This window comes from Procambarus clarkii, chromosome 45 (assembly GCF_040958095.1).
Source record: "Procambarus clarkii isolate CNS0578487 chromosome 45, FALCON_Pclarkii_2.0, whole genome shotgun sequence".
NCBI classification, from domain to species: Eukaryota; Metazoa; Arthropoda; class Malacostraca; order Decapoda; family Cambaridae; genus Procambarus; species Procambarus clarkii.
The window spans coordinates 8999205-9018887 of record NC_091194.1 but is presented as its reverse complement, the minus strand read 5'-3'; the positions used below and the strand labels follow the sequence as shown (position 1 = coordinate 9018887).

The 19683-nt window shown below is 47.3% G+C and overlaps 1 protein-coding gene and 1 long non-coding RNA gene across 41 annotated transcripts in view; one reads left to right on the top strand and one right to left on the bottom strand.

Moving 5' to 3' along the window:
- Tm1 (tropomyosin 1) overlaps nucleotides 1–19683 on the top strand; it is a 66002-nt gene that overhangs the window by 13168 nt on the left and 33151 nt on the right. For 13 of the 40 annotated variants that reach the window (XM_045761662.2, XM_069301359.1, XM_045761671.2 and 10 more), the window contains exon 1: nucleotides 8278–8682. In XM_045761662.2, coding sequence (XP_045617618.2) covers nucleotides 8293–8682 — 390 coding nt within the window. In that variant the 5' untranslated portion in view covers nucleotides 8278–8292. Of the gene's footprint in view, nucleotides 1–184; nucleotides 348–3558; nucleotides 3685–3741; nucleotides 3868–3926; nucleotides 4053–4156; nucleotides 4283–7998; nucleotides 8683–16369; nucleotides 16581–19683 lie in introns of those variants that run through there. The other 27 variants (XM_045761689.2, XM_045761688.2, XM_045761686.2 and 24 more) reach the window with 17 other exon arrangements.
- On the bottom strand, nucleotides 247–761 carry LOC138350457 (uncharacterized). The gene is made up of 2 exons (XR_011222106.1): nucleotides 668–761; nucleotides 247–586 (listed from the first exon to the last, which is right to left on the bottom strand). It is a non-coding gene; the product is annotated as an uncharacterized lncRNA (long non-coding RNA).

The following is a 19683-nucleotide window of genomic DNA, read 5'->3' as shown; positions in this document are numbered from 1 at the left end:
CCTAATAAATAATAATACTCGCACCCTGCCGCCTTCGTACAACCAATCATAACAACTGACCATATGTGACCTCATATGTAACGATGAGGCCTCATACTTGTTTTTTTGACTTCTGTTTAAGTAGTTGAACTGACATTTATCTCTGGAACTTAAACACACTAACTCTTGTGTTTCTTTTTTTCAGCGTTCTCAGTTCTTTTTGTTGGTTGGGAAACTCCTAAAAAGCCGCCAAAATGGACGCCATCAAGAAGAAGATGCAGGCGATGAAGCTGGAGAAGGATAACGCCATGGACCGGGCGGATACCTTGGAACAGCAGAACAAGGAGGCCAACATCAGGGCTGAGAAGGTAACATCCTCTCCTGCCTCATCCCTCCTCCTGACACCTGGGAACAGTCACCTCATGTCTCAACCCTCCTCCTGACACCTGGGAACAGTCACCTCCTTTCTCAACCCTCCTCCTGACACCTGGGAACAGTCACCTCCTTTCTCAATCCTCCTGACACCTGGGAACAGTCACCTCCTTTCTCAATCCTCCTCCTGACACCTGAGAACAATCACCTCCTTTCTCAATCCTCCTCCTGACACCTGGAAACATCCCTTCCTGTCTCATCCCTCCTCCTGACACCTGAGAACAGTCACCTCCTTTCTCGACCCTCCTCCTGACACCTGGGAACAGTCACCTCCTTTCTCAATCCTCCTCCTGACACCCGGGAACATCCCTTCCTGTCTCAACCCTCCTCCTGACACGCAGGAACATCCCCTTCTGGGATAGGTTTTTATAATTAGTAAATCAGTAGAGAAGGCTATTTAGATACACAAGTTGATTATGTTGACAGTTGGATAGGCTAGTATCAGGACTGGGGTCATAGTATCCTCTACAGGTTAAGGGAGAGTGCTTCCTTTAGCGATTCTGTCAGACCCAAGTATTTGTGACCTTATTAGTACGATAATTCTTAATCACCAGGAATATTATACTAATCATCCAAGGTCCAAGAAGAGAAAGATTAGTTAGCAAAAATTAAATTGTATTGTAAATGCCTAAATTTTAAATGTCAAACGATATTAAATTTACATATCTCAAATATAAATTACAGATGTAGCCTTAAATTACACAAAGTTAGATATAACTAAAATAAAACCAATAAGAAATTTTTGTTTAATATAACTAGAGTTTATAACTGATAATGCAATAAATTTAGACAAAAATAGGCGTACTGCATTTTTTTGTATTCACATGTCTTATAGACAACCCATCTTCCAAAAATTATTAAACTTGTAGCTACTGTTGATGGAATGTACAAAATATAGACAGTGTTCAGAAAAGCCGTGAACCTAACCTGCCTTAGACCTAAATGAGGAATCCCAGTCCTATTTACTATGTACATGTACAATATTAACCCAAGAAAAAGTTAAAATGGGTTGTTGTCTATTTTCTTGGACCGTCTACAAAATTAATTGAACAAAACTTGGATTTTTTTTTTGTGGAACTGTACATATTTTGTATTTCCATACAAAGTAACTGTAGGCTTATTATTTTTTGGGATGACAAGTGGGTTTTATCGTATTCTTAGGATATTTATGTCTACTGTAACCCGGTAGAGTTATAGTGTTAGAAATGCTTAAGAAACTGATACGAGACAAGAATATTTTCTTATGTCAAGTAGCAGGTAGAACTGTCTTGAAGTAAAATATAAACAGTAATTTAGTTTTGTTTAGCAAAAAATCACGTCATTTTATGTTAATGTATTGTTAATTAGTGATAACCTGGAAGTGTTTTGATAGTTCAAAATCCTTCCTTGTCTGTTAAGTTACTCTTAGAGTATATCAGCAATAGATTAAACTAGTGTTTTCAATAAATTATTATATTTTTGTCAATAAATTAGTCAACTGTTGTCAGTAGATTAGTCTACTGTTGTCAATACATTAGTCTAATGTAAATAAATTAGTTTACTATTGTCAATAGATATGTCTACTCTTTTATTTCCTTTCAGTTAGATATCTTGTCATTTGGGTGTCAATATTTTATTTACTGCTTACAAACTCATATAAATTTTAATCAATGTACATATTATACATGTATATGTTATCTTGAGATGATTTCGGGGCTTTAGTGTCCCCGCGGCCCAGTCCTCGACCAGGCCTCCAATCAAAAATATCAATATCAATACAAATTTTTTTTAAAGTATCGACACCCGAAGACACAGTCATGGCTCCCATTGGCAAGATTGCAACTAAGATTGATGAGCAGGAGAGGCCGGCCATACACTGGTCGCCTTTGCTGTACGCGTTAACCATGTTGCAGATATTGCCCATAAGCTCATAGTTCAGTCCAAGTCCCCATATCACTTGATAACGGCAGCGTCTGATGGATATATAGGTGTTCATACTAATATAATGTGCCTGGTGGATATATAATCCAAATGGATGTAATTCATAGACCTTATATATTAACGTGGAAGAAGCATAATGAGTAGTCATTTCCAATTTTGAATTAAATATACAGTAATTTATCAAAGAGAACGCCAAGCTACTTATGATATATGTAGATATATCATATAGCTTCATGTAAAATGCTGGTACATTATCTGCCGTGGACGCTGTCGGCTAGTGATGTGAGGACCTTGTCCTCTGCAGACCAGGTGAGAAATGTTAGTTTTATCCCTATGCCTTCCTCCCACCTTTGTCTTGTTTGTTCATTGCTATCACAAATAATTGCATTATCACAAACGTTATTTCGTAAAAATTATTACACTTATCAAGGATATAGACTTTAAAGATGAAAGGTGGGATAATTAACTTGTGTGTGTCCGTTAATGAGAATTTTCTTAACTAGTCTATAGCCTAGTCCCCATACTACATGTCAACATTGTGTTTAAACTTTTTCTCCTGTCTATCTAACAGTCCTTGTCATAGTAACTCACTTGGGTTATGCATGCTCTCGACAGATCTAAACATTTATTTATCCTGTTTCAAACGAAAATAACTCACTTATATTTGTTTTTGTTTCAAAGGAACTTCTACAAGCCTTTTTGATATCAACCTTTGCCTCCACGACTCCTAATTTTGACATGCTGCTTTCTCGAGTTGGCTAATTGTCTTTCCTACGAGTTAGCTAATACTGTATATTTGCTTTTCTACATTGATAATTAAGAAAGATGTATAGTATTTTATTTGTAAATATACAAGCTCGAGAAGAAAAGCATTTAAAATATTCCTAAACTATTCTGCCGTGGCGTTTAACCTCACCGCCAGTTGTCTCCCTCTGGATCGAGCCACGGGGCTGAGAGTGACGGTGGGCTTGGTCAGGGCTGTCTTCCTCAGGAGCTCTCAGGGACTCCGTTCAGCCCTGGTTGACCCTAGAGCTACCTACAACTTACCTATCCCCTCGCCTTGCCGGTAGCAATGGGCAGGTGTACCTACTAATGCACAAGTAGTTACACTACACCCTCGCTGCTCTCCTATGCCCTGTGCAAAGCCTAATTTCAAGGTTTCCTCACAATAACCTATATCCTCCCTACTTCCATGACCACCCTGCTTGTCTCCTAATACCGCTGTAGGCTGAGGACGAGGTGAATAAACTGCAGAAGAAGATGCAGCAGCTTGAGAATGACTTGGACCAAGTTCAAGAGTCTCTGCTTACCGCTAATAACCAACTGGAGGATAAGGACAAGGCCCTCTCTAACGTAAGTGCTTCCCCTGGGCACCCTCATATGCCCACTAACATTAACAGTTTCTCCTAGGCTGAGGACGAGGTGAACAAGCTGCAGAAGAAGCTGCAGCAGTTGGAGAACGATTTTGATCAGGTTCAGGAGGCGCTGCTCTTGGCTAATAACAACGCCGTCGAGAAGGACAAGGCCCTGTCCAATGTAAGTAGGTAGGCATGGGGCCACAGCCCATACACTCATTCCCTTGATGTTTCTCCTAGACCGAGGAGGAGATTCGTACCACGCACAAGAAGATGCAGCAGGTGGAGAATGAACTCGACCAGGTTCAGGAGCAGCTCTCTTTGGCTAATACTAAGCTTGAGGAGAAAGAAAAGGCTTTGCAGAATGTAAGTAGGGACGCTGTCCGCTGCTGCCGCCGCTGCTGGAATTCAACGCTTATTCACGCTCTTTTTTTTTCTTTTCTTTTCTTTTTTGTGTGCCAATTACGTAGGCCGAGGAGGAGGTTCACAACCTTCAGAAGAGGATGCAACAACTTGAGAACGACCTTGACCAGGTGCAGGAATCGCTACTGAAGGCTAACACCCAGCTCGAGGAGAAGGACAAGGCTCTATCTAACGTAAGTGGGGCGTGGCCATGGCTGGGGCCCGACCTCACCCCTCTCTCAGCTTGCCCGTCCACGAGCTACTAATGACAGCCACGCTAGGCTGTGCATGACCTCCACAAACAGCCCACTTAGCCTCCATCATGCACTCATGTGCCGAAAGAGGATTCTATCCTTCCCTAAAAGCCTTAGTGCCCAAAACCTATATAAATAAAGCACTTTCCGCACATGCGCGATGCGGTGCGCCTTCTTCCGTGACTGTCCTTTTCGAGGTGAACCACAGCCACATCGCTACCACCATTACCGGCGCGTGACCACCTCTCCTGGTACCATAAGAAGCACGAGACCCCAGGCCTTCTCATCTGTTAGGTTCTACTAACTATAACCCTTAACCTCAAGGACTACATTAGACCACCTTACTCGAGCATCAAACACCCAACAATCACTCGAAGGTTTTGAGTCAGTCTTTTTTTAACCTATTATGTATACATTTAGGCCTCAAGACATTTTGATCCCCCCTTATATCACCCATCTCAACAGCCTATCATGGCATCATTTTATCCCATGTACCACCGTATATATACTGCCTCAATTTTTGACTCGCAGCAGACAATGCCTCGGCGCCAGATCATTTTTATAGTAATTTTGTATTTTTTTCTACCCCAGAAAGCAATCATTTTTTTTGTCCCTCATCTGCCCGAAAGTTATTAGACCTGACCGTCCACACCACCGATTGTACTGAAGAATCGACTCGCTTCCCTTTTATGTCAGGGAAGTAGACTATCGCATGGAAACTTTCCTCCATACTTCATGATGAGGCTTCCCCTCGACCCTCTGTCACGTGGAGAATTGATTATATATATATATATATATATATATATATATATATATATATATATATATATATATATATATATATATATATATATATATATATATATATATAATATAATTATTTTTGTACAATTCTCTACATTTTTAGTTTGTTATAATACGTGACCCTTTATTACTTTAGTTCTTAACAAATTAGCACATTTTGAACACTTTAGTTCCTAGTAAATCTAGTTGGCCTGCATACATAGTTCATAGTAATTAAGCCTAGCTGGCCTGTGCACTTAGTTCCTAGCAAATCTAGTTGATCCCTTACAATAGTTTCAACACAAATTTCATTAGTAAACACGATTTAGCAGTTAGGTATCTCAAAGTCCTTTTCAACGTTAATTTTCTTTATTTAGTGTGTCCTATCCTTTTCGTTTTTTCCATTTAGCTTGTTTAATTTGTCTTCGTAGACTAGAGCATTACTAAAACGTAACGATGACGCGTCTTGGTATCGCTAGAAACTTATGAAATATTTGTATTTATCGCCAAGACGTTGAAATTTGGGTGGCAAACTCACTCCAACTAACTCCGCCGCCGCCGCCTGGGTTCTCCCTCCCGCGAACGTTACCAGCGATCATTCCAGTCTGCGAACACTTTATTGTAATTGGCTGCTTGTCGTCCATTGGATTCGCCGCCGCGTTCGCCACGACCCCACAACAGGTGAATGGTTTCCACTGTGGTTGTTTCATATAATATCAATATAATATCACCGCCTAATTCAAATAAACATGTCTACTGACGGAAGTGATTAAATAAATCTTATTCTAAACACATCATGTTAATTTTCATCATTTTTATCTAATCCGTTTACTGTTTTAGTTGCGAGTTCCATAATCACCTTACAGAGCCAGTATCACCGCGATCACTAATACCATCACCACCGTAGTCGCCCTCAACACCACCACCATCACCAGCATCACAAGACCACCAGCATCACCAGACCACCAGCATCACCAGACCACCAGCATCACCAGACCACCAGCATCACCAGACCACCAGCATTACCAGACCACCACCATCACCAGACCACCACCATCACCAGACCACCAGCATTACCAGACCACCAGCATCACCTGACCACCAACATCACCAGCATCACAAGACCACCAGCATCACCAGACCACCACCATCACCAGACCACCATCATCACCAGATCACCACCATCACCAGACCACCACCATCACCAGACCACCACCATCACCAGACCACCACCATCACCTAAACATTACCAGCATCATCACAACATTCCCAGATTACCACCAGCATTACTGATATCACCAGCAAAACACCATAACACCAACATCACCATAACTATCTCCAAGTTATGGTGACACTATTTTCCCCCTCTACATGTATATTCACAAAAGCTTTCTTTATCTTTCAGCCACTAATGGTGCATACAGCATAACAACTTATTTATGTGCATTATTTCTATGATTTTATTACCATTTCTCTTTATTTATATTTATTTTAGACTTATGCTTCATTAAACAATTGCATGGCAACTTCCCTAGGCCTTATACCTTATTAATTTGCCAACATAAATTTATTTATTTTTTCGCTTCGAGTTGATTAATCCAAATGACACAAGGGCATTAGCAACACCTAAGCTATGCAAATATCAAACAAATTCTTGCAGCAATGTACTACTGAAAGAATGTACCTCACTCTTAATTAACTGGTCAACAATCATTGAACCTCCCAGCCAGCACAATCAAGGAGCTGATAGCCTACCGATCTGGACCAGCGGACGAGGAAGGCGCCTACTGGGTGAGTGTTGCTTCTGTTTGAGTCTGTTGTGGTCCTGACTTGGCGTAGTTCACGATCTGGGTTAATTAATCTGGGCGGTGACATGCCTTGGTCACGTTCACGACCAGAGTTGATCTAGTTGAACAAGCCTTGTCACGGGTCACAACAGAATCTATTGTACTCTGGCTAAAAGTGGGTATGTAATAGAAAAAAATGGACAAAAATAGGTGAAAGCAACTAAAAAGCTACAGGGAAATAAATATATAATTTAGAGGAAGGATAAAATAGGGGAAATTATACTTACAACCTGAATGGAATGGTTTACTATGAAAAGAAAAATGCGTCGTAGATAAGGAAATATTTATTAACAGATGCTAAATCAATGAAGAATTAATTTACAAGGGGAATAGAATGAATTTCGATTCAGTTATTAGGTGAAGATGTTTTTTAATTTTGTTTAAAATATCGGAATAAGGTAAAATTATTTACATTTAAGGGGAGAGGGGAAGGATACGCGAAAAACATCATTTACAGGACCAGTAAAAGTAATATGAAAAAGACCCATTATAGAATATAGTTGTAGTACATTTTATAAAACATAATTTTCATCGCCGTACATGCTGTAAAAAACTACAGTATGAAGTAAGAAATATGACGACATTTCAATTCCTCTACAAACACGTACAAAATTCAGTTATAAAATAAACACCAAAATAGCAATAACTTCCCGTTGTTATAATTTAAAATAATGTTTCTGGTATTCAAAAGTATAATTTTGATCCATTTTTGGGGGTTATAGATTTATAAAATATTATCCGGTTCTAGCTAAAAATTGTCTCCAAGCTTTATCAAGGCAACCCTAACTGAGGACTCCTAGCATCAGGTATCGTGCTATTAGCAACGTAAGTGTTCTTAAAAGCTGTTTTGAAAACACTAAGAATTTCAAGATTTCGAAACAAATTTCGTTTTAAAGACGAGAGAGCGTCTAAGAATAGCATGGTAGGTATGAGAGCCACAGGCGTGGCTAGGAGCCATAAATGGAACACGGAGCAGGCTGGCACCAACCCCCTCAGTAGCCTCTCGACAAGCCTCCCGGCGCCACCTCATGCTTCCACATGGACTCCCGTTTATCCCTAGCCTGGCAAGCCAGCCTCGCCTCCTCCAACCATTAAAAAAAAAGTGATCTAGACGTGGCGAGTGTTAAAGAGATCAGAGACGAGAGTTTGAACTTGGCGCGGCTGGAGGAGGGTTGGCAGGCTGCCACCAGTTGGCGCTGGTGTCGCTCCCGAGTGTAAACAGTGGTGGAAACATGGACTCCAGTTCTCGTAGTGACAACCTTAGCTCGAACTGCTCTCATTCCTCCCCGTTAGACAGTGCTAATAACAATACGATGCAGAATGGGACTGCTAGCCCCTCAGGGCGACTCAGAGGATGCGGAAGATTTGGAAAGTGTCGATGTTGGTGGGGTGAACAGGACCTCAGTGAGTGGTGCGATCCCCGTCGGTAGTGTTGGTAATATTACTGTCACATCAGCTGACACGGACAACAATGCGAACTCGGGTGTTACCGTCCAGAATGACGCCGACGTGGACAAAGAACTCGAAGAACTTGCCAAACTCAGATGCCAAAGTGTAGCCACGGAGGTGGTAGCGGCGAGATACAAGCGCCGATGCTCAGACTACCCAGGGTTCGCCTTCGGGTCTTCCATTTTCAGCTCCAATACCATGATGAAGTTTAGCATTATCAAGAATGAACTGCACAACATCATGAATGTGCAGTTGAAAAGGGTTAGTATGGCACGCGTTCGTAGGGGCGTTACCTCGACACTAACCATAAGGTGCCACACTAACTATCATTTTGCTTTCGGAATATTTCCCGATGTGGTGTTGGGATTGTGGCACGCAGCATCCAAGGAGCTGATCTCAGGTCCCAGCCTTATCCCTGCTGGTGATGACGATGGTGGCGATTCTTATAAAAGGGTGTGAGGTTGGCATATGGCAATGCTGAAGCTTCGGTGGCCAGGATCCGTAGAGTTGCCTGCGTCGTCGCCGACCCCTCTACCTAACCCCCTTGACTCCGTGACTCACTAGTTATATATATTTCTGAATACGCATCCTGACAGCCACGAAGCTTCCACCGTCACCAACTCACGCACAACTATGCAAGCGTTCCAACTAAACCTACGTAGGATACATGTACATACAATTACATACCAAAGCAAAACTACACACGTGTGCACTCAAGCTCGTATGTATGTATGTATGTGTATGTATATATTTATATAAATATATATATATATATATAATATATATATATATATATATATATATATATATATATATATATATATATATATGTGCATGCATGCCAAAGAGTTGAAGCTCAACCTCCATTCACTCAGGAACGCACATGAACGCATTCGTATGTTAACATAAACACAGTGATCCCAAACTTTTTCTCTTACCACCAATTCTATGCCCCCCCCCCCCAACCCCATACCATCCACCCGCACAACCCCTTCCTCCATCAGCCCGTTCTCGCGAGCGTTCCCAACGTCAAGAAACTGCGGTACTAATGTGCCCTCACTTTAGTGCCTGTGTGTGTGTGGGGGACTAAAGTCTCCACACAGAAACCCACACCACCCCCCTCCCCCCAACACACCACCCCCTCCCCCCAACACACCACCCCCCTCCCCCCAACACACCACCCCCCTCCCCCCAACACACCACCCCCCTCCCCCCAACACACCACCCCCCTCCCCCCAACACACCACCCCCCTCCCCCCAACACACCACCCCCCTCCCCCCAACACACCACCCCCCTCCCCCCAACACACCACCCCCCTCCCCCCCAACACACCACCCCCCTCCCCCCCAACACACATCTCCCCTCCCCCCAACACACATCATCCCCCCACCTCCTCACCCCCACAAACACCCACCTCCCCACAAACACACTCTTCCCCACACACACTCTTCCCCCATAAACACTCTTCCCCCATAAACACTCTTCCCCCATACACACTCTTCCCCCATACACACTCTTCCCCCATACACACTCTTCCCCCATACACACTCTTCCCCCACACACACTCTTCCCCCATACACACTCTTCCCCCACACACACTCTTCCCCCACACACACTCTTCCTCCACACACACTCTTCCCCCACACACACTCTTCCCCCACACACACTCTTCCCCCACACACACTTCCCCCACACACACACTCTTCCCCACACACACACTCTTCCCCCACACACACACTCTTCCCCCACACACACACTCTTCCCCCACACACACACTCTTCCCCCACACACACTCTTCCCCCACACACACTCTTCCCCCACACACACTCTTCCCCCACACTCACTCTTCCCCCACACTCACTCTTCCCCCACACTCACTCTTCCCCCACACTCACTCTTCCCCCACACTCACTCTTCCCCCCCCACACACTCTTCCCCCCCACACACTCTTCCCCCCCACACACTCTTCCCCCCCACACACACTTCCCCCCCACACACACTTCCCCACCCCCACACACTTCCCCACCCCCACACACTTCCCCACCCCCACACACTTCCCCCCACATTCTCCCCCACTCACACTCTTCCCCCACTCACACTCTTCCCCCACACACACTCTTCCCCCACACACTTCCCCCCACACACTTCCCCTCACACATTTCCCCCCCACATTCTCCCCCCCACATTCCCCCCCCCCCCCACATTCTCCCCCCCCCCCACATTCTCCCCCCCACATTCTCCCACACACACTTCCCCCCACATTGTCCCCCACACACTTCCCCCACACACACTCTTCCCCCCACACACTTCCCCCCACACACTCTTCCCCCCACACACTCTTCCCCCCACACACTCTTCCCCCCACACACTCTTCCCCCACACACTCTTCCCCCTACACACTCTTTCCTCCACACACTCTTCCCTCCACACACACTTCCTCCCACATTCTCCCCCACACACACTCTTCCCCCCACACATTCTCCCCCACACACACTCTTTCCCCCACACATTCTCCCCCACACACATTCTCCCCCACACACACTCTTCCCCCCACACACTCTTCCCTCCACACACTCTTCCCCCACACACTTCCCCCCACATTGTCCCCCACACACTTCCCCCCACACACTCTTCCCCCCACATTCTCCCCCCACACACTCTTCCCCCCACACACTCTTCCCCCCACACTCTTCCCCCCACACTCTTCCCCCCCCACACTTCCCCCCCCCCCACACTTCCCCCCCCCCCACACTTCCCCCCACACTCTTCCCCCCCACACTCTTCCCCCCCACACTCTTCCCCCCCACACTCTTCCCCCCACACTCTTCCCCCCCACACTCTTCCCCCCCACACTCTTCCCCCCCACACTCTTCCCCCCCACACTCTTCCCCCCCCACACTCTTCCCCCCCACACTCTTCCCCCCCACACTCTTCCCCCCACACTCTTCCCCCCCCCATACTCTTCCCCCCCACACTCTTCCCCCCCACACACTCTTCCCCCACACACTCTTCCCCCCACACTCTTCCCCCACACACACACTTCCCCCACACACACTCTTTCCCCACACACACTCTTTCCCCACACACTTCCCCCCACACACTCTTCCCCCCCACATTCTCCCCCCCACATTCTCCCCCCACACACTCTTCCCCCCCCCACTTTTCCCCCCCCACACACACTCTTCCCTCACACACTTCCCCCCCCCCCCCACACACACTCTTCCCCCCCCACACACACTCTTCCCCCCCCCACACACACACTCTTCCCCCCCCCACACACACTCTTCCCCCCCCACACACACACTTCCCCCCACACACACACACTTCCCCCCACATTCTCCCCCACACACACTTCCCCCCACATTCTCCCCCACACACACTTCCCCCCACATTCTCCCCCACACACACTTCCCCCCACACACACTTCCCTCCATACACTCTTCCCTCCACACGCTCTTCCCTCTACGCACACTCACCCCCACACACTCCACACACACACACACTTCCCCTCCACACTCTCCCCCCCACACACACTCTTCCCCCACACACACACTCTCCCCCCACACACACTCTCCCCCCCCCACACACACTCTCCCCCCCCCACACACACTCTCCCCCCCCCACACACACTCTCCCCCCCCACACACTCTTCCCCCCCACACACACTCTTCCCCCCCACACACACTCTTCCCCCCCCCACACACACTCTTCCCCCCCACACACACACTCTTCCCCCCCACACACACTCTTCCCCCCCCACACACACTCTTCCCCCCCCCACACACACACTCTTCCCCCCCCACACACACTCTTCCCCCCCCCCACACACACTCTTCCCCCCCCCACACACACTCTCCCCCCCACACACACACACTTCCCCCCACACACACACACTTCCCCCCACACACACACACTTCCCCCCACACACACACATCTTCCCCCCACACACACATCTTCCCCCCACACACACACTTCCCCCCACACACACACTTCCCCCCACACACACTTCCCCCCACACACACACTTCCCCCCACACACACACTTCCCCCCACACACACACTTCCCCCCACACACACACTTCCCCCCACACACACTCTTTCCCCCCCCACACACACACACACTCTTTCCCCCCCCCACACACACACACTCTTTCCCCCCCCCACACACACACTCTTTCCCCCCACACACACTTCCCCCCCCCCACACACACTCTTCCCCCCCACACACACTCTTCCCCCCCACACACACTCTTCCCCCCCCACACACACTCTTCCCCCCCACACACACTCTTCCCCCCCACACACACTCTTCCCCCCCCACACACACTCTTCCCCCCCACACACACTCTTCCCCCCACACACACTCTTCCCCCCCACACACACTCTTCCCCCCCACACACACTCTTCCCCCCCACACACACTCTTCCCCCCCACACACACACTTCCCCCACACACACACTCTTCCCCCACACACACACTTCCCCCACACACACACTCTTCCCCCCACACACTCCCCCAACCACACACACATTCCCCCAACACTCTCACCCACATAAACACCCTCCACACGCTCTTCCCTCTACGCACACTCACCCCCACACACTCCACACACACACACACTTCCCCTCCACACTCTCCCCCCCCACACACACTCTTCCCCCACACACACACTCTCCCCCCCCACACACACTCTCCCCCCCCCACACACACTCTCCCCCCCCACACACACTCTCCCCTCCCCACACACACTCTCCCCCCCCCACACACACTCTCCCCCCCCCACACACACTCTTCCCCCCCCCACACACTCTTCCCCCCACACACACTCTTCCCCCCCACACACACTCTTCCCCCCCACACACACTCTTCCCCCCCACACACACTCTTCCCCCCCCACACACACTCTTCCCCCCCCCCCCACACACACACACTCTTCCCCCCCCCACACACACTCTTCCCCCCCCACACACACACTTCCCCCCACACACACACTTCCCCCCACACACACACTTCCCCCCACACAAAACTCCCCTTTACACAAACACCACCCCTCCCACTCCCCCCCCACACACCCCCAAAGACCCCACCAACCCCACAGACCCCACCAACCCCACAGACCCCAACACCCCCACACAAACCCTCCCCCCACCCACACAAACCCTCCCCCCACACAAACCCAACCCCCCCCCCCCCTGCATACATCCTCGCCACACATTAGGGGAGACATGATCACTACCTATAAAATTGTCAGAGGAATTGACAGGGAAGATAAAGTGTTTAGAACGGGTGGTACGCGAACAAGGGGACGCAGGTGAAAACTTTGTACCCAAATGAGCCACAGGGACCTTAGAAAGAACTTGTTCAGTGTCAGAGTAGTTAACAGGTGGAATACATTAGGCAGTTATGTGGTGGAGGCTGACTCCATACACCGTTTCAAATGTAGATAGGATAGACCCCAGTAGGCTTAGGAATCTGTACACCAGTTGATTGACAGTTGGAAGGCGGGACCAAAGAGCCAAAGCTCAACCCCCGCAAGCACAACTAGGGCAGTACACACAGCCCTCCCAACCACCGCCTTCTTCAAAACCAAACCACTTATTTCATACCATACTCAAGGTTCACTTAACATTAATAGTGCTCAAGGGCAGTCTGATATATCAAATTGTAATGGCTTGTATAAAGTTTATTATAAATGTATTTATACTTATAAATAAATCAAACTGATTATGTTATTAGAAATTACGTTAATATTTACTCCTGCTGTTGCAGTTTGCATTCAAAACCTTGTGATGACCTTATAGGGTCGAATGAGTTTAGATAATTTTTAGCAGATACACCAGGTTGTTTTAAGTACAGATTTAGGTGACTAAATGGTACGGTAGCACATTGGTCTACGTCCTCGACTCTTAGTCGAGGGGATCTGGCTTCCTCCTCCCCCCACCCCCACCCGGGCAAGGCAGAAACGGTTGGGCACGTTTCCTTTCACCTAATGCCTCTATTCACATGGTAATATAGGTAGTGATGAGTTCGGCAACTGTTGTGGGTTGCATCCTGGGAGGAAGGTCACAATGTTGGCCTCGATAAACCAGAGTATACTGGCCGCCTGTCCGGGGACAAAAAGAATTAATTCCTTAAAAAGATCATCACTAAACACGTCCAAAAGTATTATCCTAGGAAGCACTAGATCCGATCCTAGGTGGCCAGGTTGTGTGTAGTTAGCGGAAGGCAAGATAGAAGCAAATACAGGCTCATCGACAGTAAGATATGAGTCACCGCTTTGGCATCTGGACACACTCCCTGCTCGCCTGCCTCAGTCCTGGCAGCTTCTTACTCAAAGTTTGTGAGAGATGGCACACCATGGCGTGAAATGGTATAATATTTGGATATTTAGAAGCGTGTGGGCAAGGGAAGAGGGTGGTTTAGCAAGTGGGTGGTTGCCGGCGCGAGGGATGTCATCTTGGAGTGTGTGTGAAGATATTGTGTCAAGGTTCCCCCCCTCTCCACCCCCCTCGCTCCCCCACTACACCCGCCACAACCTGGGAACACAGCCGGGCTTATATGTCACATTTATACATAACCTCCATGCGGGAGTTGTATTTCTGTGTGTAATGGATGGTTAGGCTCGCGTCTTGACACCAAATGACGGGAATAATTAACTTCTCGAGATAAAATACTAGTTGGCATGTTCAAAGTACCTGCCGTCTTACGGCGCATGCGCAGTTGACACATCTCTCTCGAATACTACTTAACATTCGGTATTGTATAGTACTAGTTAATCCCTTTACTGTCTGCCGATTAAATGCTTTAAAGTTGTTAACTAACTTCGTGTGTAGGAGACAGTAAAGATAATGAGGATAGAGCAGCACCCGTACTATACTTCAACTGGGTATGGACGCCGGACCTGTGACGTCACTGACGTGTACGAAACCAAATTCCCCACTAAATAATTCAGAAAATATTGATACCCTCCTGCCAGCTCCTTGCCCCCCTCATGCCTCTGGCAATATATATTATTTTTTTACCTACATGGCAATTAATGAGGGAAAGTTGTTAAGCGTTTAGTAATTTGGTAATTAAGATTATTATAATATTGCCCGGGTTCTTGAGTCCTTTAGACACACCCTTATATGGTAGACGTCCCAGCCAAGACTTTCTCTAGAAGGATGTTGGTGAAGGATTTTTCACCTGATTCTTTATTAAGCAAATATAATTACTCATTGTAATTGTAGTTGTGAAAAGTTGTGACTGAATTTGTCCCTACCCGCCGGGAATGCCGTTCAGTTGCTAAGCTAAGTTTTAGCCAGGAATATATTAAAGCGAAGGCGTTTTACTTGCCCGATTTCTGAAACGTAAAAATTATGCTTTATTTATTTTATTCTTCACTTAATTATATTGATGCTATCAAGCAGATTTCTCCTTAATATATATATAAAAATCCCGGAAGTTACTCTTTCTTTTATATGGTAAGGTTTTTGTAATTGGCGCCTCCTATAGCCTTACGCCGGCTTTTTCATTATTCACCCACGTATTATGTTTATTAATACTCTCTCAAAAGGTGGGCCGGAAAATGAGTGATGGATATTTAGAGGTAGAGGGTGTGTGTTGGAGGTGAAGAAGACAGATGGCACGGCATAACATTGGTAGTAAAGGTCGCCAAAATGACACAGGTGGGCTCTATCTGACAGGCAGCGCGGAGGGATTCCAACTTTTACTCATCAGTTGAGGTCAAACATACCGTTGTATGGGATTTATTCCTCCCCCCACATGCACCATACATTCGCAACAGAGAAAGCCATATTACCCCAGTTTTGGGCTGTGAAAGAAGAAAGGGCTGGCGTTAAATTGGAAATAGAGGGAGGGTGTTGTTTACAAGGGTGTGGAGGGACTAGTTGGGTGGGCGGAGTTAGGAGGGGGTTGCGCGGCAGGTAGAGAGGAGGAGGAGTGTGTGTGGCGGCGAGGCAGTGTGATTGCCGAGTTAGGCCAAGTGACAGGCGTTTTGTGTGAGTTCTGTGAAGATGACAACCATTGGCAAAGGAGCAGATCTGATGGAGGTCCTTAAAAAGAAAATGCGCCAGGCCAAGGAAGATACCGAGCGCCTTAAAGATGAAAACGAGGAAATATCCCGAAAACTGCAAATTGAGGTTCAGAGGAGGGAAGCCGTGAGTGTCAAACCCTCCACACAACTCATTTTTATTTGTATTAATTGATGGAAACTGTTGGCGTCGGTTATTTTACCTTGCTCTGGAGGAGTTAGCGTCAGTGTTTTAATATTAGGACACACCAGTTGGTTGAGGAGAAGTTTGTGGTTGTAGAGGGTGTGTGAGAGAGCGTGGGTCGGCGAGGCCAGGAGGGAGTGGGTGTGTTCCACCGTTCAATATTACCACCACCACCACCACAGTCGCCGGATCACTTGTCTCCACCCGACCTCCCTCCCTCAATATTTGAACGACACAAATATATAACATGTTTGTCGAGGCCTAGAATTTTCAATGACCCGTGCTGCCTATTTTTCTAGCGGGTTATAATTTTAAGCATTACAAGGGAGAGGGGGGACGTATCCGGCTTGAATCTTTGTAAGGCTGGCTTGGATGTGAATTTTCACTGCAAACGTCAAAATCAGCTGATATATGGGTCCGGGAACCAATAATGGAGAAGTTTGTGAGAAGTTGGTATCGTGGGAGGAGGGGGAGGGGGGGGGGTGGTGGTTGCCAGGTGTGTAATGGCGTTTATTATTGATGCAGGTGTTCCTAGGCGCCCTAACGAGAATTTCTTTGTCCAGCACGTTATCTACAGCGATAACTGCAGTCTGACCCTTCCCCACCCTAGCGTGCTGAGGGCGAGGGAGGACTCGGTGTGTTCAGGGCGGGATGGCAGTGCCGCCACTGCCGTTTTGTCAGTGGCGGCAAAAGGCTCCCTAAATGGAGCAGTTTACCCCTATGGTATATATCCCATCGGTTACAGCCCCGCTCCTGTGCCAGCCAGGACCAGGACTTGCCTGACACGGGCTCGTCATAGCCTGTGATACTTGGCACTTTTTGTTCTGAGTAGCCGAATCTAAAACAACCCAATGGGTATGCCGTTGTTAACGCTTCGTAAACAGAAAACTGAAGCCCCACCTCGTGGAGGTAACGAGGACCCTCTCGGTAAGTGTTGGGCCCTCATACATGTATGGTGGGCCCCACACAGCCAGGCTCTATTACAGTACAAAGATGACTGGAATGATTGCTTACAGCAGTTGCTGACACTTCAATGATAACTAATTTTCGCAGTGTATGCCGGGTGTAATTAAAGGATTGAACCCATTACCATCTTTAGTTCGAGAATTGGTCATGGGTGTTGGTCACAAACGCTGTAACGTTGGACGAGTGCCAAGTAGCCGAGACGAGGGGTAATATGATGTGGCGTTTGATTAAGTTTGTAAACAGGATGGACTGGAGCTTGTCATCTAATGTTGGATTTTTACTTTACTAGTTATAATAGAGTATTGTTGGTACAGTATTACAATATTTATATTGTGATATTCAGTTGCGATAACCCAGAGAACAGGTGCAGTAGGCCTTATTAAATGTATGCACCCCTGTTATCACAAAACTTATGGAAAACACCCGTGCTGGCAATGAACACTAGTTGCTTAACTGTTACCCTCGGGGCATAAACCGGATGCATGTATATTCAGCTTAAGAATCCATGAGAGCAAAATGCGGTCAGTATATCAAAATTACTCTTACCGTTTCCCATCCCTCGTGTGCCCCCTTGGTGCAAGTCATGGACGACCGCGCGAGTTGACGGGGGAGTTGAGGCAGTCATTATTTGTATTGTAGGTCTTGTGTGAGGACCTCGCGCTGGGTGGTGGTGATGGCCGCGACTCCCGCGAGACAGGGGTCAGGTTGGCCACAGGCTGCTTGCTGCCCCCTGACGCCTACCACATTAATACATCATGTGTAGCTGGTATTACCTGGGTCGGCCCGTTATCACACGGGTTAAGCCGCTACACTCCATATCCTCCACATCCCCCAACCTGGCTTAATCCTCGACCCTTGATAAAGTGTTCAGTGCCTAGTTTATAGTTCTCTAGCAATGTACCAATGATCTCATAACTAATGAAACTATGCTTTAAAGCCATTTCATACAGAATGAAAAATGCGTTCATATGCCAGTTGCATGTAAATAATCACGTTTTATGAACCTTTTGCGTAAATTACCGTTTCTAAAGTTTCCATGTCTGGAAAAAAACAATAACGGTATCATGCAAAAGAAGTGAGCATGTTAGGCGAAGGAGGCGCCAAGCAGGTTAAGAACGCACCTGGCAACAACCAGGTGTCAAACCGTTGTGTAGCGAGGTCATGGTGGGGGGGATGTGGGGGTGGAGGCGAATTTAATAATAATTTATTCACAAGAAGGTACATTGGGTTGGTGAGATTACATGATTGGTATTTTTACATTCTTGCAGAGCCACTAACGTGCATAATTTGAGGCGCAGGATGGATGTTGAGTTAGATGTAGGGGTGACTGGTGTAGGGGATTTAGAATAGAATGGTGGTAGTGGAATTGGAGTTTGTGAGGTGACGACTTGCAGGCAGAAGTGGAAAAGCTGGAGGCAATGGCGGAGAAGAGGTGTAGTGGTGGCCGGGGATGCGAGGTTGGTGCAAGGAGGGAGTGCTGTGGGGATGTTGGTAAGAGGGAGGGGGGGGGGGTGGTGATGGTATGGGAGTGGTGCGGGCAAGGTTACCCTGGCGTTGGTACAGCACCTTCACCTCACCGCGGGCACCGCAGGCGACCTTGTCTTCGTCATTTTCCTTTGCTGAATCGCTGCCATATTTGCGGGTGTTCAGCAGTTTGTTAGCATATATTTCAGATCAGTACCTAAATGTCGAACTTGAGGAATTTATGCAGTCGTGGTTTCTAGTTTGCTAAGTAACACTCGATTCTAAGTGTTCGTGAAAGTAAGTTTATCATATGGGTGTTGTAGAGGGCAGTAAGGATGAGACAGGTGGTCAGGGGAAAGTAGCAAGCGTGTATGACAGGTGGTCAGGGGAAAGTAGCAAGCGTGTATGACAGGTGGTCAGGGGGGAAAGGAGGCAGGCGTATGACAGACGGTGAGGAAAAAAAGGGACAGGCGTATATGGCAGGTGGTGAGGGTGAAAGGGAGAGTGTAGTGGCGCTTCACTGGCCGTTTGCTGGTGTAAGGAGGGGGGGGGTGGAAGTGGGTGACAGGGGTTCTGGGACGATTGACGGGGAGGGCGGATCTCTGCCATTATTGAC